Source organism: Convolutriloba macropyga, chromosome 14 (assembly GCF_964194025.1).
Source record: "Convolutriloba macropyga chromosome 14, txConMacr16.3, whole genome shotgun sequence".
Taxonomy (NCBI): domain Eukaryota; kingdom Metazoa; phylum Xenacoelomorpha; order Acoela; family Convolutidae; genus Convolutriloba; species Convolutriloba macropyga.
This window is the reverse complement of record NC_134481.1, coordinates 4,379,940-4,403,325: the sequence shown is the minus strand read 5'-3', so window position 1 is coordinate 4,403,325 and position 23,386 is coordinate 4,379,940. Positions and strand designations below refer to the sequence as shown.

Genomic DNA, 23,386 nt, shown 5'->3' with positions numbered 1-23,386 from the left:
AACACCACCAAAATTTCTCGCTATCGCAGTTCCTTTACCGCATGCTACTGAGTTCAAACATGCGGCAAAACTTGACTCGCTTCTCACCTCGTTGACATCAAGTTACTCTACATCCCAAAAGACTGTATCCAAAATATATTCAAACAAATAGTCATCATCCGACTGTTCATCGCTTAGCTCCTCAGACGCTGGTGACTGTACATAGTCCTTTTCCATAGCATGATGATCATCTGGTCCACAAGACTGAACACTCAGCTGAATGATTTTTTCTTCTTTATGAATTTCTCTGAAGCCAATGTTTTCATCTTCGCTTAGTGCTGCTCTATAAATTTTCTAACCAGAAACCACCTGCTTAAACTCGACCTCAATTCCAGTTCGAACTTCATCGCCGTAACCTGGAATTATTGTTCTACTACCTCTCTCAGCAATTCTCTATCTTCTATCCTCCACTTCTCCAAACAGATATTTACTAAAAGCTCATTTTCTTGACACACCGCAGCTGGAATAATTACCAAACCCTTCAGACTTTTTGCCAGGCTGCCAATGTTCGTCCATTAAATAAGTCCACGCTTCTACTTGTATCAATCACCTGCCTTTGAGAACACTGCTGTCGCGTTCTCTGATCCACAGTATCACTGTCTTCAATGAATTCCACCCTACTTCCCGCTTTCACTCTCACAAAAACAAATTGTAGCTTCGTTAAAAAAAATTGGATTGTCAGACAATCGTTTGTCAAACTGATACAGCATCTCTATCAGTGTCCATGCTTGCTTCCCTGGAGTCGACCACCAATAATTTCTTGGTTAATCACTTACCGCATTCAAGGTCCAACCACACAATTTTGTAGGCAACCACTTCATCATATCTTCTTCCGTCAGTCCCAGTTTCATGCCAGTGTTCAAATAATACTCACGCCAATCTTCCCAAACTTTGTAGCCTTGTGAAGGAAAATGCTTCAAAATTGGTTACCAAACATAATCAAACTATTGATTACCCAAATCGCAAATATAAGTCAACTTTCGGTGTGCAGTTTCTCCGAGGAAAAATATCGCACGATCTCCAACTAATTTGAAATTAAAAAACAGCAAAAAGTAGCAAAGAAACGAAGCCCACCCAGGAGCGCCACTGTCGTTTTCTAAATTTTTAACTAGGCCATCACTGAGGGGTCTCTGTCGCCCGGAAGATCAATCAAATAAATTAAACCAAAGGTTTTGAATTGAAGAAGCAAGCGTTCCTTTGTTACTATGATATTTCCCCTCTTCCACTCTTGTATGCTCTTGCAAATTAGATTGCCTTGAAATAAATTAATTCACAATGAGCCTCGTTATATCAATTCCAGTTAAATGGATAACTAAGGTGAGAGAATTACTTGCGCAATCAATCCCTGTCAAAAATCATGCGTCGAAAAAATAACTAAACTCAACCCTAAACCAAAACCAATTGTAATTTCCAATTTTGAAACCATTTCGTTCATTTCTCCGTAATTATACATGACGAAGAGTGCAATTTTCCTAAAAACCTAAAAATTTGACATCTAGGGGTCATCTAAATGTCACCGGTCCAAAATGAGGGGTCGGGTTGATAAAATTAATTGTTGTCATGGAAAGTCCTCTCATATTCATCCTCCTTTCCATCGACCTCACGGATGACCCCAAACTTCCGAACATAATAACTCGCCAGATAGTGGTTAAAAAATCTTCGAGTAAATTTTTATAGTAAATATAGGGTGCCACCAACATGCCTGCCAAGTTTCAAGACCAACCAACCAGCAGTTGCAAGTCGTAAACAAATCCCATGATCACCCAATACATTGCTGCACAAGTACACGCTAGTACGACTGGTTTGTACCGTTATTATATCCATAAAAAATCAAATTTTTACTTAAAATATCAAAAACCTTCGAATAACACCACTTCCGGTGATAATAAATTAGATCAAAAAGGTGTAACTGGCCGCGCATCCCTATAATTTGTGGACAATCCTTAGAGGAATATCCCGACAAATTTTCAGAGTCCAATGATGAATGTAACTTAAAGAGTTGAGGGGTGCCAGGTTTGGGGGTGCCCATTATTTTGCAAACTCAGACTGAAACTTTTATTTACTTCAAATTGAAATTCCAATACTGTTCAAAGTATCTAGTTTACTTCAAATGTTCACTCTCTAGTTTACTTCAAAGTTTAATGATCTCGTTTCGACTTTGGCCTGATGCAAAAATACAATTTTACCGAGCAAACGAAATATATCGACAACTCAATATGCTTTTGTTCTTTAATTTGTTTGTTCAAGATATATCATTAAACTCCACTCTCTGGCGCCTTCGAAACAATAACCCTTTAGGAAAGAACGCTTATCTCCAAACATCTATTTAACTTGTCTAAGTTGACCTAAATCATCTAACTTACTCGCTCTATCTGCTTATGAAAATTTCCTGCGTTCTACAATTTACTTGTCCCTGTTTTGTGTTTTGGTTTAAGTCTTAGCTTATTTTCTTTTAAATTAAAACGGGAAGATGTTTTTTACTTATGGGATTGTAAAAATCCTCAATCACGAAGCTACAAATGAGTTGTACTTTAGGAGAGTGTAATCTATACTTTGTACTTTCTAGCTCCCTATTTTTGTCTATTCCTTTTATTGCTTTGGTGGTAAACGCAATATTGTGTAATGATTGTTGGAAAAGATCCACTAATATTTCAACTCACTCTCTAACAGCCTAGTTCTGTTGTTAATCATTTTGAAAGCAGCTAGTTTTCTTGACGTGAGACAGCAGCTGGTTTTCTGTATTTTCTTCAAAGTTGCTATTTAACTAACACCTATATTATATTGTGTTTTCACTTTCGATGAGTTTGATTTTGAATTGGCATTCCTTCTAGGTTTCAAAGGATCGCCCTCGAGCTATTGGATAACAGGAAAGCTCCAAGTCACTGAGTCTTAATATTCGCACTAAAACACCCAAAAACAAGTTCTCGAGCCAGACACTCCAAAATCTTTCAAAAAAAACCTTATTGAATACTTTTTGTATCAAACAAAAAGGAGCAAATTTCAACTGACCGAAGTTTTGCTACGATGGAAAACAAGGATGCGCATAATTGTTTGTATTAAATTTCATTATCCCTGTTGTGCTTTTACGCTTAATTTTGTTTGAGCATGTCACATTAACAGCGTGACTGTTCATAGATGCGATGGATGCAATTGTATGTTTTTATATCTTGAACAATCTGAACAAATCTTAAAAGCTTGTGATTGACTACCCAAATACTGAAACATTCAACGCCAGACAAGAAATGAGGGATCATTAAAATATTGCCCTGGAAACCTAATTGAACAAAAATTTACGCATGATATTTTTTTCATTTATCTCAACTACACTTCTCAGCTAAGCTGGGAATTATTTATCTGCCTTCTTTTTAAAACATAGTGGTACGGAACGTATAAGCGTTTACCGGTTGATGAAATATTGCCTTAGTAGTTTTCGTTAGGATGATAATCGACAATTAATTTAACTTTCAGTAAAATTTTGTTTATTTTTAAATTTGAAAGGCTTCAGTTTTTGCGTTGGAAGTGACTATATTCATCAGTATCCATATTGGGCACAAATTTGCCACAGCAGCATTATAACGAAGTACAAAATCTCTCCAGAAAATGCCATGTTTTGATTTTCTAATTTAGGGCTAATAACATTATGCTCTATGACAAGACTGTCCAAGACTGAAGTGAATTTTTGTTCCATTTTTGCTAACTAAAATTTATTTGGGCGCTTTTGTAGCAAAATCTATTCTTGGTATAAGATATATTGACCGGACTACAGCCTATTTTATTCGATAGCTTACAACTTACCTCAATTTTACCCATTGCTCAAGGTAATCAAAATTTTTCATCAGTTATAATTATTAATGGTTTCTTATGAAGCTAACTCCACAAGACCTAATTTATAATTTATTTCACAGTAAACAAATCCGTTTTTTTTTCGCCAAAATAAATAAATTCCTGTTGCTCAAAGGGATTTTGCCTCAAAAAAGAAAAAAAAACACGACAAACTGCAAAAACTTCTAGAAAACACAATTGTAAACTTTTCAACATTAGGACAGTGTTCATTTTTCAAAATTTGTTCATTTAAAAGTGGCTGCAAATGAGACCGAAATTGTTCGTGTGCGTAAAATAGGGTATACAACGGCTGACAATATAGATAAAAAACTAACTAAACTTTTCAAAACTTTATACATAGGAAAAATTGTTCACATATGCGGCGTATGCTTTCTTTAAGTTCTCATTTAAAACGAGGATCTTGTTTCCAAAATCTGAAGAGATTTCAACAAAATCAGGGTTGATGATTACTTCGATTACGTTGCAGACGATTACTGGAGAAAAAGACCCGAATTCCGACAAACTTTGCTGCTGACACGTGTAATTACGGAAATTGTGCCATACTGGTGTCAAGGACGAAACAATTTTACTTTCGACTACCGATATTATTGTATCTGAGTATTATTGCATAGAGCAATTTTGATTTAAAATTTTTTTTTGCAAAAATATTGAGTTGAGATAAATTACGATACGACTGGGCTTTTTGGGTTTTACCAACACGTCGGTTTTACAGTTTTTTTCTTTGAACCCCACCTAGATTTTTAACATTGTGAAACACAGTGTACTAAGCAACCTGTGCCAATTCATCAAATCTTTTTTTGCATATGTGAAATTTTTTTTGCTGTTTCTTCACTGTATATGATTCTCTGTGAAAAACTGACGATAATTTGGTTAATGATGAGTCAAAAGAAAATTAGATTAAAAATAACAAAATGCGCCGTAATTTTGTTCTATAAAAATATAAACCTGTTCACTCCTTATTCAAGATCTGGTGACAAAAATAAACATTTCAGCGTCTCTCAGGAGTTGCGCCCATAAATTTCCAAACACAATTATTTTTTCAAAAAATATGTTTTTCAGTGGTTCAGTTGTGTGAATTGATAGCGTTGAATACATTCTTATAACATCAAAACAGTTTTCCCTTGTTGCTCAGTTTAAAACGGAAACGAAGGAAAAATGTGGACAAAATTTTTAACAATAATGGGGCGACGATTTTTCTTAGAATCAACTGTTTTTTTTTAGAATTATGCAAAGACAGTGTAGGATGTTACTGTTACGCGGTATTATTTATCCACAGCGCCTGAAGGAGCTGACCTTGTCAGTCAAAAATCTTGCAGTTTCAGATTTTTTGGTGATATTTCTTTTTTAGATTCCGTTTGAAAACAAATCAGGCGTTCCAATTCTCTACTCAAAGTTTTGCGAACTCCTAATTTATATTATACATACATGCATAATTACACAGGCACACACACACACACACACACACACACACACACACACACACACACACACACACACACACATATATATATATATATATATATATACTTAGAAATGTTTTTCGAAAGTTTGTTTCGGAACATATCTGAACCCGAATAAGCAATGCAACCACTTTTTTGCCAGTCTGTATACTGGGAAAGTAGTGGCGGTAAATAATTTGAATTTTTCTTTGAAGAATCGTTTCCAATATGGCAATAAAATACAGAGTATCAAAACTGACGTGAAAGAACGAAACTTTTTTACTTGCCGAGCACTTCAATCGTTTCTTATTTGAAAGTATATTCGAATGACAAGAAGTTATATATTTTTTTTACACTGACTGCAAAAATTTCCATCTTGTTTTTTTTTTGTGTTTGGGTAAGTTAACGATTCCAAAAAACAACTGCACGGACTCGCAAAAATGGGTTACAATGTCAGTTTTCTAAATCGTTTGGTAAATTTAAAATTCATATAAAATCTACTTTGGTGAGTTTTCGTTTGCTTTGAGGAAAGGTTCCTCCATTTTTTTACCGCTCTTCCTTTCTGGTACAGTAAGAGTGGAAAGAGAAATAAAAAATTAGTGACCTAACATGAACTGATGACTTTAGATGGGTGCTCAATTTTGTTGACCAAAACTTAAAGGTAACTGCCGGTTGAAGTGTTTATGCTTCTGTGGAAGACAACGGAAATTACAAGACACAAATGTGTGATTAACTGCTATGTTTTAGGTTACAATGTTAAAAAACATTTTGTTGAAGAAACAAAACGTAACGCTTTATCAGTCTTAACTTTTTACCTTGAAAGGAATACGTTAATACCCGGGTCCAGGTGTAACCGCTAAAAACCGCTAAAAGATTTGAGGTGAGTTTGAATAAAAAATAATATTTGCGCTTAATGCGATGAATGCAGTGAAAAAACTGTTTAGGCGGTGATTTTTCTTCACCGCTAGAAATTGCTTAAGTGGTGATAGTAAATTTTTCACCGCTACCAGGATGGGTTGAAAAAAAAGAACTTCAGCTCTACGAGGATGCGTTGAAATAATTTTTTCACCGCTAAAATTACCAACTTTTCAAATATTCACCGCTAATTTCAACGCTTATCTTAAATGCACAGGAATTATCCTTGAAGTAAGTGACAGATGGTGCGGTGGGAAAAGAAAGTGTTGACATGTAGGAGGCGAGAGGTTCGAACCCATGTAGGGCTGTTTTTTTTATGAAAAATTTGGTGATTGCGGTGAAATTAATATTTCTCACAGTTAAAATGGAAGCGGAAATCTTACAAAATTCAGCACCGCATTCAACAGTAAAAGATGCGGGCGCTTTGCGGCGAAAGATGCGGGCGCTTTGCGGTTTTTTTACCGCTATTCAACGCTAATCTTACATTTTTTTTTGACCAATATTCGACCCGGGTACAGATTTAATCGTTTGATAATTGGTCGAAATGTCTATTGTGCGCGAACAGCCACTATAACAGTCGCACTTGCATTGGAAAGATATATTCTCATTTGCCAAGCGAAGAAAGCTGAGATTTGGTTATCGTCGAGGAATCGCACCATAAGTTACGTTGGTACTATTCTAAGCGGCTTTATTCCATCTCTACTTATTTTATTTCAGCATGTATTCACTCAACTAAAGCTGGTCAGTAAGCTAAAACAAAAATTTCTTCCAAATGAAAGCAATAATATGTAATCGATTTGTATAACATTTGACGAGAACAACGGAAAAAAGCCGCTAATTTGTTGTAAATTGCGTTCAGTCAAAAACAGTTTTTGTTTTTTATGATTGCTTTTGTTTTCCCGGGTCGAATGTCTTCCCTAAAATCCTCCCACTTTGATGTAAGTATGGGGGGGGGGGTAATTTGTCTATGGGGATAAATTGATGTAAGAGTGTGGGGGTAATTTGTTCAGAGGGGGTAAAATGATGTAAGAGTTGGGCTGCAATGGGAGGACTTTTAAGGAATTACCCCCCCCCTGACTGAAATTGCCATGTAAGAGTGGGCTGCAATGGGCTGCAATGGGAGGACTTTTAAGGAATTACCACCCATGACTGAAATTGCCATGTAAGAGTGGGCTGCAATGGGCTGCAACGGGAGGACTTTTCAGGAATTACCCCCCCCCCCCCTGAATAAAATTGCCATGTAGGAGTGGGCTGCAACGGGCTGCAATGGGAGGAGTTTTCAGGAATCACCCCCATGACTGAAATTGTCATGTAAGAGTGGGCTGCAATGGGCTGCAATGGGAGGACTTTTAAGGAAATACCCCCCCCCCCCCACCCCTGAATGAAATTGCCACGTAAGAGTGTTTGCAATGGGCTGCAATGGGAGGAGTTTTCAGGAATTACCCCCCATGACTGAAATTGTCATGTAAGAGTGGGCTGCAATGGGCTGCAATGGGATGCAAGGGGAGGACTTTTAAGGAATTAACCACATGACTGAAATTGTCATGTAAGAGTGGGCTGCAATGGGCTGCAATGGGAGGACTTTTAAGGAAATACCCCCCCCCCCACCCCTGAATGAAATCGCCACGTAAGAGTGGGCTGCAATGGGCTGCAATGGGAGGACTTTTAAGGAATTACCCCCATGACTGAAATTTTCATGTAAGAGTGGGCTACAATGGGCTGCAATGGGGGGACTTTTAAGGAATTACCCCCCTGAATGAAATTGCCATCTAAAAGTGGGCTGCAATGGGCTGCAATGGGAGGACTTTTAAGGAATTACCCACCTGACTGAAATTGCCATGTAAGAGTGGCCTGCAATGGGCTGCAATGGGAGGAGTTTTCAGGAATTACCCTCCCATGACAGAAATTGTCATGTAAGAGTGGGCTGCAATGGGCTGCAATGGGAGGACTTTTAAGGAAGTAGCCCCATGACTGAAATTGCCATGCAAGAGTGGGCTGCAATGGGCTGCAATGGGAGGACTTTTAAGGAAATACCCCCCCCCCCCACCCCTGAATGAAATTGCCACGTAAGAGTGGGCTGCAATGGGCTGCAATGGGAGGAGGGGTGAAAATGAGGTAAGAGTTGGGATGCCAAGGGAAGTAAAATGGTGTAAGAGTGAGGGGGTAATTTGTTCAGAGGGGATAAAGTGATGTAAGAATTGGGCTGCCAAGGAGGGTAAAATTGCGTAAGAGTGAGGGGGTAATTTGTCCAGAGGGAGTAAAATGAGGTAAGAGTTCGGATGCCAAGGGGGGTAAAATGGTGTAAGAGTGAGGGGGTAATTTGTTCAGAGGGGGTAAAATGATGTAAGAGTTGGGCTGACAATGGGGGTAAAATGGTGTAATAGTGAGGGGGTAATTTGTTCAGAGGGGGTAAAATGATGTAAGAATTGGGCTGCCAAGGGGGGGGGGGGTTAAAATTGTGTAAGAGTGACGGGGTAATTTGTCCAGGGGGGGGGGGGGGTAAAAAGAGGTAAGAGTTGGGCTGCCAAGGGGGGTAAAATGATGTAAGAGTGAGTGGGTAATTTGTTCAGAGGGGGTAAAATGATGTAAGAGTTGAGCTGCCAAGGGGGATAAAATGGTGTAAGAGTGCGGGGGTAATTTGTCCAGAGGGGGTGAAATGAGGTAAGAGTTGGGCTGCCAAGGGGGGTAAAATGGTGTAAGAGTGAGGGGGTAATTTGTCCAGAGGGGGTAAAATGATGTAAGAGTTGAGCTGCCAAGGCGGCTAAAATGGTGTAAGAGTGAGGGGGTAAATTGTCCAGAGGGGGTAAAATGAGGTAAGAGTTGGGCTGCCAAGGGGGGTAAAATGGTGTAAGAGTGAGTGGGTAATTTGTCCAGAGGGGTACAATGAGGTAAGAGTTGGGCTGCCAAGGGGGTAAAATGGTGTAAGAGTGAGGGGGTAATTTGTTCAGAGGGGGTAAAATGATGTAAGAATTGGGCTGCCAAGGTGGGTAAAATTGTGTAAGAGTGAGGGGTTAATTTGTCCAGAGGGGGTAAAATGAGGTAAGAATTGGGCTGCCAAGGGGGGGGGGGGTTAAAATTGTGAAAGAGTGACGGGGTAATTTGTCCAGGGGGGGGGGGGTAAAATGAGGTAAGAGTTGGGCTGCCAAGGGGGGTAAAATGATGTAAGAGTGAGGGGGTAATTTGTTCAGAGGGGGTAAAATGATGTAAGAGTTGAGCTGCCAAGGGGGGTAAAATGGTGTAAGAGTGAGGGGGTAATTTGTCCAGAGGGGGTGAAATGAGGTAAGAGTTGGGCTGCCAAGGGGGGTAAAATGGTGTAAGAGTGAGGGGGTAATTTGTCCAGAGGGGGTAAAATGATGTAAGAGTTGAGCTGCCAAGGGGGCTAAAATGGTGTAAGAGTGAGGGGGTAATTTGGCCAGAGGGGTAAAATAAGGTAAGAGTTGGGCTGCCAAGGGGGGTAAAATGGTGTAAGAGTGAGTGGGTAATTTGTCCAGAGGGGTACAATGAGGTAAGAGTTGGGCTGCCAAGGGGGGTAAAATGGTGTAAGAGTGAGGGGGTAATTTGTTCAGAGGGGGTAAAATGATGTAAGAATTGGGCTGCCAAGGTGGGTAAATTTGTGTAAGAGTGAGGGGTTAATTTGTCCAGAGGGGGTAAAATGAGGTAAGAATTGGGCTGCCAAGGGGGGGGGGGTTAAAATTGTGTAAGAGTGACGGGGTAATTTGTCCAGGGGGGTAAAATGAGGTAAGAGTTGGGCTGCCAAGTGGGGTAAAATGATGTAAGAGTGAGGGGGTAATTTGTTCAGAGGGGATAAAATGATGTAAGAGTTGAGCTGCCAAGGGGGGTAAAATGGTGTAAGAGTGAGGGGGTAATTTGTCCAGAGGGGGTGAAATGAGGTAAGAGTTGGGCTGCCAAGGGGGGTAAAATGGTGTAAGAGTGAGGGGGTAATTTGTCCAGAGGGGGTAAAATGATGTAAGAGTTGAGCTGCCAAGGGGGCTAAAATGGTGTAAGAGTGAGGGGGTAATTTGTCCAGAGGGTGTAAAATGAGGTAAGAATTGGGCTGCCAAGGGGGGGGGGTTAAAATTGTGTAAGAGTGACGGGGTAATTTGTCCAGGGGGGGGGGGGGGTAAAATGAGGTAAGAGTTGGGCTGCCAAGGGGGGTAAAATGATGTAAGAGTGAGGGGGTAATTTGTTCAGAGGGGGTAAAATGATGTAAGAGTTGAGCTGCCAAGGGGGGTAAAATGGTGTAAGAGTGAGGGGGTAATTTGTCCAGAGGGGGTGAAATGAGGTAAGAGTTGGGCTGCCAAGGGGGGTAAAATGGTGTAAGAGTGAGGGGGTAATTTGTCCAGAGGAGGTGAAATGATGTAAGAGTTGAGCTGCCAAGGGGGCTAAAATGGTGTAAGAGTGAGGGGGTAATTTGTCCAGAGGGTGTAAAATGAGTTAAGAGTTGGGCTGCCAAGGGGGGTAAAATGGTGTAAGAGTGAGTGGGTAATTTGTCGAGAGGGGTACAATGAGGTAAGAGTTGGGCTGCCAAGGGGGGTAAAATGGTGTAAGAGTGAGGGGGTAATTTGTTCAGAGGGGGTAAAAAGATGTAAGAATTGGGCTGCCAAGGTGGGTAAAATTGTGTAAGAGTGAGGGGTTAATTTGTCCAGAGGGGTTAAAATGAGGTAAGAGTTGGTCTGCCCAGGGGGTAAATTGGTGTAAGAGTGAGGGGGTAACTTGTTCAGAGGGGGTAAAGTGATGTAAGAGTTGGGCTGGCAAGGGGGATAAAATGGTGTAAGAGTGAGGGGGTAATTTGTTCAGAGGGGGTAAAATGATGTAAGAGTTGAGCTGCCAAGGGGGGTAAAATGGTGTAAGAGTGAGGGGGTAATTTGTCCAGAGGGGGTAAAATGAGGTAAGAGTTGGTCTGCCAAGGGGGGTAAAATGGTGTAAGAGTAAGGGGGTAATTTGTCTAGAGGGGTAAAATGAGGTAAGATTTGGGCTGCCAAGGGGGGTAAAATGGTGTAAGATTTAGGGGGTAATTTGTTCAGAGGGGGTAAAATGATGTAAGAATTGGGCTTCCAAGGGCGGTAAAATTGTGTAAGAGTGAGGGGGTAATTTGTCCAGAGGGGGTAAAATGATGTAAGAATTGGGCTGCCAAGGGGGGGGGGGGGTAAAATTGTGTAAGAGTGAGGGGGTAATTTGTCCAGAGGGGGTAAAATGAGGTAAGAGTTGGGCTGCCAAGGGGGGTAAAATGATGTAATAGTGAGGGGGTAATTTGTTCAGAGGGGGTAAAATGATGTAAGATTTGAGCTGCCAAGGGGGGTAAAATGGTGTAAGAGTGAGGCGGTAATTTGTCCAGAGGGGGTAAAATGAGGTAAGAGTTGGGCTGCCAAGGGGGGTAAAATGGTGTAAGAGTGAGTGGGTAATTTGTCCAGAGGGGTACAATGAGGTAAGAGTTGCGCTGCCAAGGGGGGTAAAATGGTGTAAGAGTGAGGGGGTAATTTGTTCAGAGGGGGTAAAATGATGTAAGAATTGGGCTGCCAAGGTGGGTAAAATTGTGTAAGAGTGAGGGGTTAATTTGTCCAGAGGGGGCAAAATGAGTTAAGAGTTGGTCTGCCCAGGGGGGTAAATTGGTGTAAGAGTGAGTGGGTAATTTGTCCAGAGGGGTACAATGAGGTAAGAGTTGGGCTGCCAAGGGGGGTAAAATGGTGTAAGAGTGAGGGGTAATTTGTTCAGAGGGGGTAAAATGATGTAAGAATTGGGCTGCCAAGGTGGGTAAAATTGTGTAAGAGTGAGGGGGTAATTTGTCCAGAGGGGGTAAAATGATGTAAGAATTGGGCTGCCAGGGGGGGGGGGGTAAAATTGTGTAAGAGTTAGGGGGTAATTTGTCCAGAGGGGGTAAAATGAGGTAAGAGTTGGGCTGCCAAGTGGGGTAAAATGATGTAATAGTGATGGGGTAATTTGTTCAGAGGGGGTAAAATGATGTAAGAGTTGAGCTGCCAAGGGGGGTAAAATGGTGTAAGAGTGAGGCGGTAATTTGTCCAGAGGGGGTAAAATGAGGTAAGAGTTGGGCTGCCAAGGGGGGTAAAATGTGTAAGAGTGAGTGGGTAATTTGTCCAGAGGGGTACAATGAGGTAAGAGTTGGGCTGCCAAGGGGGGTAAAATGGTGTAAGAGTGAGGGGGTAATTTGTTCAGAGGGGGTAAAATGATGTAAGAATTGGGCTGCCAAGGTGGGTAAAATTGTGTAAGAGTGAGGGGTTAATTTGTCCAGAGGGGGCAAAATGAGGTAAGAGTTGGTCTGCCCAGGGGGGTAAATTGGTGTAAGAGTGAGGGGGTAAAGTGATGTAGGAGTTGGGTTGGCAAGGGGGATAAAATGGTGTAAGAGTGAGGGGGTAATTTGTTCAGAGGGGGTAAAATGATGTAAGAGTTGAGCTGCCAAGGGGGGTAAAATTGTGTAAGAGTAAGGGGGTAATTTGTCCACAGGGGGTAAAATGATGTAAGAATTGGGCTTCCAAGGGCGGTAAAATTGTGTAAGAGTGAGGGGGTAATTTGTCCACAGGGGGTAAAATGATGTAAGAATTGGGCTGCCAAGGGGGGGGGGGTAAAATTGTGTAAGAGTTAGGGGGTAATTTGTCCAGAGGGGGTAAAATGAGGTAAGAGTTGGGCTGCCAAGGGGGGTAAAATGATGTAATAGTGAAGGGGTAATTTGTTCAGAGGGGGTAAAATGATGTAAGAGTTGAGCTGCCAAGGGGGGTAAAATGGTGTAAGAGTGAGGCGGTAATTTGTCCAGAGGGGGTAAAATGAGGTAAGAGTTGGGCTGCCAAGGGGGGTAAAATGTGTAAGAGTGAGTGGGTAATTTGTCCAGAGGGGTACAATGAGGTAAGAGTTGGGCTGCCAAGGGGGGTAAAATGGTGTAAGAGTGAGGGGGTAATTTGTTCAGAGGGGGTAAAATGATGTAAGAATTGGGCTGCCAAGGTGGGTAAAATTGTGTAAGAGTGAGGGGTTAATTTGTCCAGAGGGGGCAAAATGAGGTAAGAGTTGGTCTGCCCAGGGGGGTAAATTGGTGTAAGAGTGAGGGGGTAAAGTGATGTAGGAGTTGGGTTGGCAAGGGGGATAAAATGGTGTAAGAGTGAGGGGGTAATTTGTTCAGAGGGGGTAAAATGATGTAAGAGTTGAGCTGCCAAGGGGGGTAAAATTGTGTAAGAGTAAGGGGGTAATTTGTCCACAGGGGGTAAAATGATGTAAGAATTGGGCTTCCAAGGGCGGTAAAATTGTGTAAGAGTGAGGGGGTAATTTGTCCACAGGGGGTAAAATGATGTAAGAATTGGGCTGCCAAGGGGGGGGGGGGGTAAAATTGTGTAAGAGTGAGGGGGTAATTTGTCCAGAGTGGGTAAAATGAGGTGAGAGTTTGGCTGCCAAGGGGGGTAAAGTGATGTAAGAGAGAGGGGGTAATTTGTTCAGAGGGGGTAAAATGAGGTAAGAGTTGGTCTACCCAGGGGGGGGGGGTAAAATTGTATAAGAGTGAGGGGGTAATTTGTCCAGAGGGGGTAAAATGAGGTAAGAGTTGGTCTGCCCAGGGGGGTAAATTGGTGTAAGAGTGAGGGGGTAAAGTGATGTAAGAGTTGGGCTGGCAAGGGGGATAAAATGGTGTAAGAGTGAGGGGGTAATTCGTTCAGAGGGGGTAAAATGATGTAAGAATTGGGCTTCCAAGAGCGGTAAAATGGTGTGAGAGTGAGGGGGTAATTTGTTCAGAGGGGGTAAAATGATGTAAGAATTGGGCTTCCAAGGGCGGTAAAATGGTGTAAGAGTGAGGGGGTAATTTGTTCAGAGGGGGTAAAATGATGTAAGAATTGGGCTTCCAAGGGCGGTAAAATTGTGTAAGAGTGAGGGGGTAATTTGTCCACAGGGGGTAAAATGATGTAAGAATTGGGCTGCCAAGGGGGGGTAAAATTGTGTAAGAGTGAGGGGGTAATTTGTCCAGAGGGGGTAAAATGAGGTAAGAGTTGGTCTGCCCAGGGGGGTAAATTGGTGTAAGAGTGAGGGGGTAAAGTGATGTAAGAGTTGGGCTGGCAAGGGGGATAAAATGGTGTAAGAGTGAGGGGGTAATTTGTTCAGAGGGGGTAAAATGATGTAAGAATTGGGCTTCCAAGGGCAGTAAAATTGTGTAAGAGTGAGGGGGTAATTTGTCCACAGGGGGTAAAATGATGTAAGAATTGGGCTGCCAAGGGGGTGGGGGGATAAAATGGTGTAAGAGTGAGGGGGTAATTTGTTCAGAGGGGGTAAAATGATGTAAGAGTTGAGCTGCCAAGGGGGGTAAAATGGTGTAAGAGTGAGGGGGTAATTTGTCCAGAGGGGGTAAAATGATGTAAGAGTTGGGATGCCCAGGGGGGTAAAATGGTGTAAGAGTGAGGGGGTAATTTGTTCAGAGGGGGTAAAATGATGTAAGAATTGGGCTTCCAAGGGCAGTAAAATTGTGTAAGAGTGAGGGGGTAATTTGTCCACAGGGGGTAAAATGATGTAAGAATTGGGCTGCCAAGGGGGTGGGGGGGGGTAAAATTGTGTAAGAGTGAGGGGGTAATTTGTCCAGAGGGGGTAAAATGAGGTAAGAGTTGGGCTGCCAAGGGGGGTAAAATGATGTAAGAGTGAGGGGGTAATTTGTTCCGAGGGGGTAAAATGATGTAAGAGATGAGCTGCCAAGGGGGGTAAAATGGTGTAAGAGTGAGGGGGTAATTTGTCCAGAGGGGGTGAAATGAGGTAAGAGTTGGGCTGCCAAGGGGGGTAAAATGGTGTAAGAGTGAGGGGGTAATTTGTCCAGAGGGGGTAAAATGATGTAAGAGTCGAGCTGCCAAGGGGGCTAAAATGGTGTAAGAGTTAGGGGGTAATTTGTCCAGAGGGGGTAAAATGAGGTAAGAGTTGGGCTGCCAAGGGGGGTAAAATGATGTAAGAGTGAGTGGGTAATTTGTCAAGAGGGGTACAATGAGGTAAGAGTTGGGCTACCAAGGGGGGTAAAATTGTGTAAGAGTGAGGGGTTAATTTGTCCAGAGGGGGTAAAATGAGGTAAGAGTTGGTCTGCCCAGGGGGGTAAATTAGTGTAAGAGCCAGGGGGTAACTTGTTCAGAGGGTTAAAGTGATGTAAGAATTGGGCTGCCAAGGGGGATAAAATGGTGTAAGAGTGAGGGGGTAATTTGTCCAGAGGGGGTAAAATGAGGTAAGAGTTGGTCTGCCCAGGGGGTAAATTGGTGTAAGAGCGAGGGGGTAACTTGTTCAGAGGGGGTAAAGTGATGTAAGCGTTGGGCTGCCAAGGGGGATAAAATGGTGTAAGAGTGAGGGGGTAATTTGTTCAGAGGGGGTAAATTGATGTAAGAGTTGAGCTGCCAAGGGAGGTAAAATGGTGTAAGAGTGAGGGGGTAATTTGTCCAGAGGGGGTAAAATGAGGTAAGAGTTGGTCTGCCAAGGGGGGTAAATTAGTGTAAGAGCGAGGGGGTAACTTGTTCAGAGGGGGTAAAGTGATGTAAGCGTTGGGCTGCCAAGGGGGATAAAATGGTGTAAGAGTGAGGGGGTAATTTGTTCAGAGGGGGTAAAATGATGTAAGAGTTGAGCTGCCAAGGGGGGTAAAATTGTGTAAGAGTGAGGGGTTAATTTGTCCAGAGGGGGTAAAATGAGGTAAGAGTTGGTCTGCCCAGGGGGGTAAATTAGTGTAAGAGCGAGGGGGTAACTTGTTCAGAGGGGGTAAAGTGATGTAAGCGTTTGGCTGCCAAGGGGGATAAAATGGTGTAAGAGTGAGGGGGTAATTTGTTCAGAGGGGGTAAAATGATGTAAGAGTTGAGCTGCCAAGGGAGGTAAAATGGTGTAAGAGTGAGGGGGTAATTTGTCCAGAGGGGGTAAAATGAGGTAAGAGTTGGTCTGCCAAGGGGGGTAAAATGGTGTAAGATTGAGGGGGTAATTTGTCCAGAGGGGGTAAAATGATGTAAGAGTTGGGCTGCCCAGGGGGGTAAAATGGTGTAAGAGAGAGAGGGTAATTTGTTCAGAGGGGGTAAAGTGATGTAAGAGTTGGGCTGCCAAGGGGGGTAAAATGGTGTAAGAGCGAGGGGGTAATTTGTTCAGAGGGGGTAAAATGATGTAAGATTTGGGCTGCCGAGGTGGGTAAAATGGTGTAAGAGTGAGGGGATAATTTCTTCAGAGGGGGTAAAATGAGTTAAGAGTTGGGCTGCCAAGGGGGGTAAAATGGTGTAAGAGTGAGGGGATAATTTGTCCAGGGGGGAGTAAAATGAGGTAAGAATTGGGCTGCCAAGGGGTTAAAATGGTGTAAGAGTGAGGGGGTAATTTGTCCAGAGGGGGTAAAATGAGTTAAGAGTTGGGCTGCCAAGGGGGGTAAAATGGTGTAAGAGTGAGGGGGTAATTTGTTCAGAGGGGGTAAAATGATGTAAGAGTTGGGCTGCCAAGGGGGGTAAAATGGTGTAAGAGTGAGGGGGTAATTTGTCCAGAGGGGGTAAAATGAGGTATGAGTTGGGCTGCCAAGGGGGGTAAAATGGTGTAAGAGCGAGGGGGTAATTTGTTCAGAGGGGGTAAAATGATGTAAGATTTGGGCTGCCGAGGTGGGTAAAATGGTGTAAGAGTGAGGGGATAATTTCTTCAGAGGGGGTAAAATGAGTTAAGAGTTGGGCTGCCAAGGGGGGTAAAATGGTGTAAGAGTGAGGGGGTAATTTGTTCAGAGGGGGTAAAATGATGTAAGAGTTGGGCTGCCAAGGGGGGTAAAATGGTGTAAGAGTGAGGGGGTAATTTGTCCAGAGGGGGTAAAATGAGGTATGAGTTGGGCTGCCAAGGGGGGTAAAACGATGTAAGAGTGAGGGAGTAATTTGTTGTGATGGGGCAAATCTAACAACTATTATTTATATATATTGACCGTCAAGATTTGGACAAGCATCGATGGTCTGGAGGATATGGCGACGCAGCTGAGGGTTCAGAGGTTGTGGGTTCAAGACTGGCAGTCTTCAGGTATGGGGGCTAAAAGATTGAGGGGGTTAAATGATGTAAGAGTTGGGCTGCCAGGGGGGTAAAATGATGTAAGAGTTGGGCTGCCAGGGGGGGTAAAATGACGTAAGAGTGGGGTTGCAATGGGAGGACTTTTTAAGAAAATGCAGCTCAAAACTCTTACGTCTTTTTGGGCTGCATTTGGCTTCCAAGGGGGGTAAAATGGTGTAGGAGTGCGGTTGTAAAAGACACATTAACCCCCCACTCTTACATCTTTTTTGGTCTGCCAAGGGGGGTAAAATGGTGTAAGAGTGAGGGGGTAATTTGTCCAGGGGGGAGTAAAATGAGGTAAGAGTGGGGCTGCCAAGGGGTTAAAATGGTGTAAGTATGAGGGGGTAATTTGTCCAGAGGGGGTAAAATGAGGTATTAGTTGGGCTGCCAAGTGGGGTAAAATGGTGTATGAGTGAGGGGGTAATTTGTTCAGAGGGGGCAAAATTATGTAAGAGTTGGGCTGCCAAGGGGGGTAAAATGGTGTAAGAGTGAGGGGGTAATTTGTTCAGAGGGGGTAAAATGATGTAAGAGTTGGGCTGCCAAGGGGGGTAAAATGGTGTAAGAGCGAGGGGGTAATTTGTTCAGAGGGGGTAAAATGATGTAAGATTTGGGCTGCCGAGGTGGGTAAAATGGTGTAAGAGTGAGGGGATAATTTCTTCAGAGGGGGTAAAATGAGTTAAGAGTTGGGCTGCCAAGGGGGGTAAAATGGTGTAAGAGTGAGGGGGTAATTTGTTCAGAGGGGGTAAAATGATGTAAGAGATGGGCTGCCAAGGGGGGTAAAATGGTGTAAGAGTGAGGGGGTAATTTGTCCAGATGGGGTAAAATGAGGTATGAGTTGGGCTGCCAAGGGGGGTAAAACGATGTAAGAGTGAGGGAGTAATTTGTTGTGATGGGGCAAATCTAACAACTATTATTTATATATATTGACCGTCAAGATTTGGACAAGCATCGATGGTCTGGAGGATATGGCGACGCAGCTGAGGGTTCAGAGGTTGTGGGTTCAAGACTGGCAGTCTTCAGGTATGGGGGCTAAAAGATTGAGGGGGTTAAATGATGTAAGAGTTGGGCTGCCAGGGGGGTAAAATGATGTAAGAGTTGGGCTGCCAAGGGGGGTAAAATGACGTAAGAGTGGGGTTGCAATGGGAGGACTTTTTAAGAAAATGCAGCTCAAAACTCTTACGTCTTTTTGGGCTGCATTTGGCTTCCAAGGGGGGTAAAATGGTGTAGGAGTGAGGTTGTAAAAGACACATTAACCCCCCACTCTTACATCTTTTTTGGTCTGCCAAGGGGGGTAAAATGGTGTAAGAGTGAGGGGGTAATTTGTCCAGGGGGGAGTAAAATGAGGTAAGAGTGGGGCTGCCAAGGGGTTAAAATGGTGTAAGTATGAGGGGGTAATTTGTCCAGAGGGGGTAAAATGAGGTATGAGTTGGGCTGCCAAGTGGGGTAAAATGGTGTATGAGTGAGGGGGTAATTTGTTCAGAGGGGGCAAAATTATGTAAGAGTTGGGCTGCCAAGGGGGGTAAAATGGTGTAAGAGTGAGGGGGTAATTTGTTCAGAGGGGGTAAAATGATGTAAGAGTTGGGCTGCCAAGGGGGGTAAAATGGTGTAAGAGTGAGGGGGTAATTTGTTCAGAGGGGATAAAATGATGTAAGAGTTGGGCTGCCAAGGGGGGTAAAACGATGTAAGAGTGAGGGAGTAATTTGTTGTGATGGGGCAAATCTAACAACTATTATTTATATATATTGACCGTCAAGAGTTGGACAAGCATCGATGGTCTGGAGGATATAGCGACGCAGCTGAGGGTTCAGAGTTTGTGGGTTCAAGACTGGCAGTCTTCAGGTATGGGGGCTAAAAGATTGAGGGGGTTAAATGATGTAAGAGTTGGGCTGCCAGGGGGTAAAATGATGTTAGAGTTGGGCTGCCAGGCGGGGTAAAATGACGTAAGAGTGGGGCTGCAATGGGAGGATTTTTTAAGAAAATGCAGCTCAAAAATTCTTACGTCTTTTTGGGCTGCATTTGGCTTCCAAGGGGGGTAAAATGGTGTAGGAGTGAGGGGGTAAAAGACACATTAACCCCCCACTCTTACATATTTTTTGGTCTGCCAAGGGGGGTAAAATGGTGTATGAGTGAGGGGGTAAAAGGCAAATTACCCGCCAACTCTTACATCGTTTTACCCCCCTTGGCAGACCAAAAAAGATGTAAGAGTGGGGGTTTAGTTTGTCTTTTACCCCCTCACTCTTACACTATTTTACCCCCCCTTGGAAGCCCAATGCAGCCCAAAAAGACGTAAGAGTTTTGAGCTGCATTTTCCTAAAAATTCCTCTCATTGCAGCCCCACTCTTGCATCATTTTGTGCGGAAAAATTCAACCCGGGTTGTTTCCCGGGTCGAGGTTTTAGGGTAATTTTTTGTAAGAAATGCGTTGATTGCGGTGAATGCGGTGAAAATAAATAAGTCACCGCATTTTAGCGCATTTCTTACAAAAATTCACAGCAAAATTCACCGCATTTCTTACAAAAATTCACCGCATCAACGTTTTTGGCAAAACAATGTAAGAAATGCGGTGAAAGCGGTGAATGCGGTGGAAAAAAATAATTCACCACATTTCACCGCGTTTCTTACAACAATTCGCCGCGAAATTCACCGCATTTCTTACAAAAGTCCACCGCATATGATTTCCAAAGTTTACTCAATGTGATTTAAATTCACAAGAAATTTCAAAGATGTAAGTGAAAGTTGGCTCAGTGGACTAAGCAGTGGAAGGCAAGCAGGAGGGCAGAGGTTCGAACCCGTGTGCGGACTACTATTCTTTTTTGTATGAATACTGAGAACGCGGTGAAAATATATAATTCACCGCGATTCACCGCATTCACCGCAAAAAGATCCAAGAAATACGCGGTGAAAATTATTTTTTTTCACCGTATTTCACCGAAAATTCACCGCCAAACCTCGATCCGGGTTTTAAAATTGAAAATGCAATCTGTTTTTGTCAGCATAACTCTTAAACAGCTCTCTAGTTAATCTCTGATCAGATGATTGTGTTCAAATTTGTCTCGAATTCGACTTTTGTGCTTCAAAGTTGACCCTGGCGCAATTTTCGTGCGTTTGAATTTAAGTGCACGTTCTTCCTCTGAACAGACTATTCAAGTGCCTAGAGGTCTCTGATCAGAACATACCCGGTTTGACCTTTCTTGGGAACCATATCGAAGAATAATATTTGGTTCCATACAGGTCATACAAAAATTTCTTATATGATCTTGCTATGGTTGCCAAGAGTTTCCATATATGATTCTTATATGGTATCCAAGATTTCAAGTTCCAGGAGCACCTTCAAACAACCCACGCGACTTATAAACGTTTCCATAGACAATAACATTTTATGGTAAAATGGTACCATATATGGTTCTTATACGGTTCCTTTATGGTTCTTAAAAGACCATACACGCTCCATTCTAGTTTACAGAACCCAGTAGGCAACTTCAGCTGATTTCTATGAGCAGTGTTTCCTAGTCCACATCAAACGGTAGCCACCCGCCGCAATATACAGCAATTTTAACACAATAAACTCTCTAAGTCCAATGTATGGTGGACCTATGCTTTCTTACGGATATTAGAAGACCATACACGCTCCATTCCAGTTTACAGAATCCAGTAGGCAGCTTTAGCTGCTTTCTATGAGCAGTTCTGACAATCCATATCAACCCCTAGCCACCCGCTGTCATACACAGCAACTTTTACAAAAGAAACTCTCTAAATCCAATTTAGTTCGAACTATGCTTTTTTTACGGATCTTAAAATACATCGCACGCACCATATTAGTTTACAGCAACCAGTATGCAGCCTGAGCTGTTTTAACACAAAAAACTCTCTAACACAAAAAACTCTCTAAATCCAAATCTTGGTCATCGTATGCTTTCTTACGGATCTTAAAAGACCATACACGCTCCATTCTAGTTTACAAAATCCAGTAGGCAACTTCAGCTGATTTCTATGAGCAGTGTTTCCTAGTCCACATCAAACCGTAGCCACCCGCCGCAATATACAGCAATTTTAACACAATAAACTCTCTAAGTCCAATGTATGATCGACCTACGCTTTCTTACGGATCTTAGAAGACCATACACGCTCCATTCTAGTTTACAGAATCCAGTAGGCAACTTCAACTGATTTCTATTAGCAGTGTTTCCTAGTCAACATCAAACCATAGCCACCCGCGGCAATATACAGCAATTTTAACACAATAAACTCTCTAAGTCCAATGTATGGTCGACCTACGCTTTCTTACGGATCTTAGAAGACCATAAACGCTCCATTCTAGTTTACAGAATCCAGTAGGCGACTTCAGTTGATTTCTATGAGCAGTGTTTCCTAGTCCACATCAAACCGTAGCCACCCGCCGCAATATACAGCAATTTTAACACAATAAACTCTCTAAGTCCAATGTATGGTCGACCTATGCTTTCTTACGGATCTTAGAAGACCATACACGCTTCATTCTAGTTTACATAATCTAGGAGGCAACTTCAGCTGATTTCTATGAGCAGTGTTTCCTAGTTCAAATCAAACCGTAGTGACCCGCCGCAATATACAGCAATTTTAACACAATAAACTCTCTGAGTCCAATGTATGGTCGACCTATGCTTTCCTACGGATATTAGAAGACCATACACGCTCCATTCCAGTTTACAGAACCCAGTAGGCAGCTTTAGCTGATTTCTATGAGCAGTGTATCCTAGTCCACATCAAACCGTAGCTACCCGCCGCAATATACAGCAATTTTAACACAATAAACTCTCTAAGTCCAATGTATGGTGGACCTATGCTTTCTTACGGATATTAGAAGACCATACACGCTCCATTCCAGTTTACAGAACCCAGTGGGCAGAAGCCACCCGCTGTCATACACAGCAACTTTTACAAAAGAGACTCTCTAAATCCAGTTGAGTTCGAACTATGCTTTTTTTACGGATCTTAAAATACATCGCACTCTCCAAATTAGTTTACAGCAACCAGTATGCAGCCTGAGCTGTTTTAACACAAAAAACCCTCTAACACAAAAAACTCTCTAAATCCAAATCATGGTCAACGTATGCTTTCTTACGGATCTTAAAAGACCATACACGCTCAATTCCAGCTTAAAGAGCTCTGTAGGCAGCTTTAGCTGCTTTCTTTGAGCAGGGCTGCCCAGTCCATATCAACCCCTATCCACCCGCTGCCATATACAGCAATTTTTACAAAAAGAAACTCTCTAAGTCCAATTTAGTTGGAACTTTTTTACGGATCTTAAAATATCTCACACGCGCCATAATAGTTTACAACAACTAGTATGCAGCCTGAGCTGTTTTCCATAAGAAGTATTGTTAAGTCCTTATCAACCCATTGCCACCCGCTGAAATATACAGCAATTTTAACACAAAAACTATCTAAATCCAATTTACGGTCGACCTAAGCTTCCTTACGGATTTGAAAAGACAATATTTTCGCATAGAACTCCACATGGTGTTGAAGTGCACGTATGCTTTCTGCTAGCAAAAACGTCTTATTTAATGTCATATTTCAAGTTTTTGAGACACTCCTTAAGAAATTTGACAAGTCATGGATTTCCTGGCTACAATGTGCAAGACATAGAAATTCATGGTCTTAGATATGGTTGCAAAGACATAAAAAATCGACCAACAGAATTTGTTTTTTTTGAAAAGCTTAACGTAGTCAGAAGATGTTAGTTTAACTGTTCTCCGTATTTTTTGTTATTTTGAATTTTACTTTTATGGTCCTACATGGCGCCATAAATGTGTATGTTCTCGGATATGGTTCCCAAGACACCATGAACTTCAATTTTTGTTCAAGTGTCTTGAAGGGTTTTTCTCCACACAGAGTGCAAAGCATGGCTGTTTTAAGAGCTTATTTGAGCAATGTTGAATGATCTGCATGGTCAGCTATATGCTTGCCAATTTACCATAAACTCCATATATGGCTTGGATATGGTTGCCGAGAAAGGTTTGTGGTGGTCAACCCGGGTACAAGAACGAAGTGACCCAAGGTTCTAGATCATTTTTGAGGGTTTCTCTCAGCCACTTTAGTCAGATCACTGCTATCGGAACAAACCAAAATCGGTTGTTGAAACCGTGTAATATGTATATTACAGCAGAAAAT

At 42.5% G+C, this 23,386-nt stretch overlaps 1 protein-coding gene across 1 annotated transcript in view; it reads left to right on the top strand.

Annotated features, from left to right (window-relative positions):
• Window positions 1-23,214: 23,214 nt before the first annotated feature.
• LOC142353386 (uncharacterized) overlaps window positions 23,215-23,386 on the top strand; it is an 80,718-nt gene continuing 80,546 nt past the window's right edge. Inside the window, exon 1 of the mRNA XM_075405617.1 lies at window positions 23,215-23,230. Within this exon, the coding sequence (XP_075261732.1) occupies window positions 23,215-23,230 (16 nt within the window). The remainder of the gene's footprint in view (window positions 23,231-23,386) is intronic.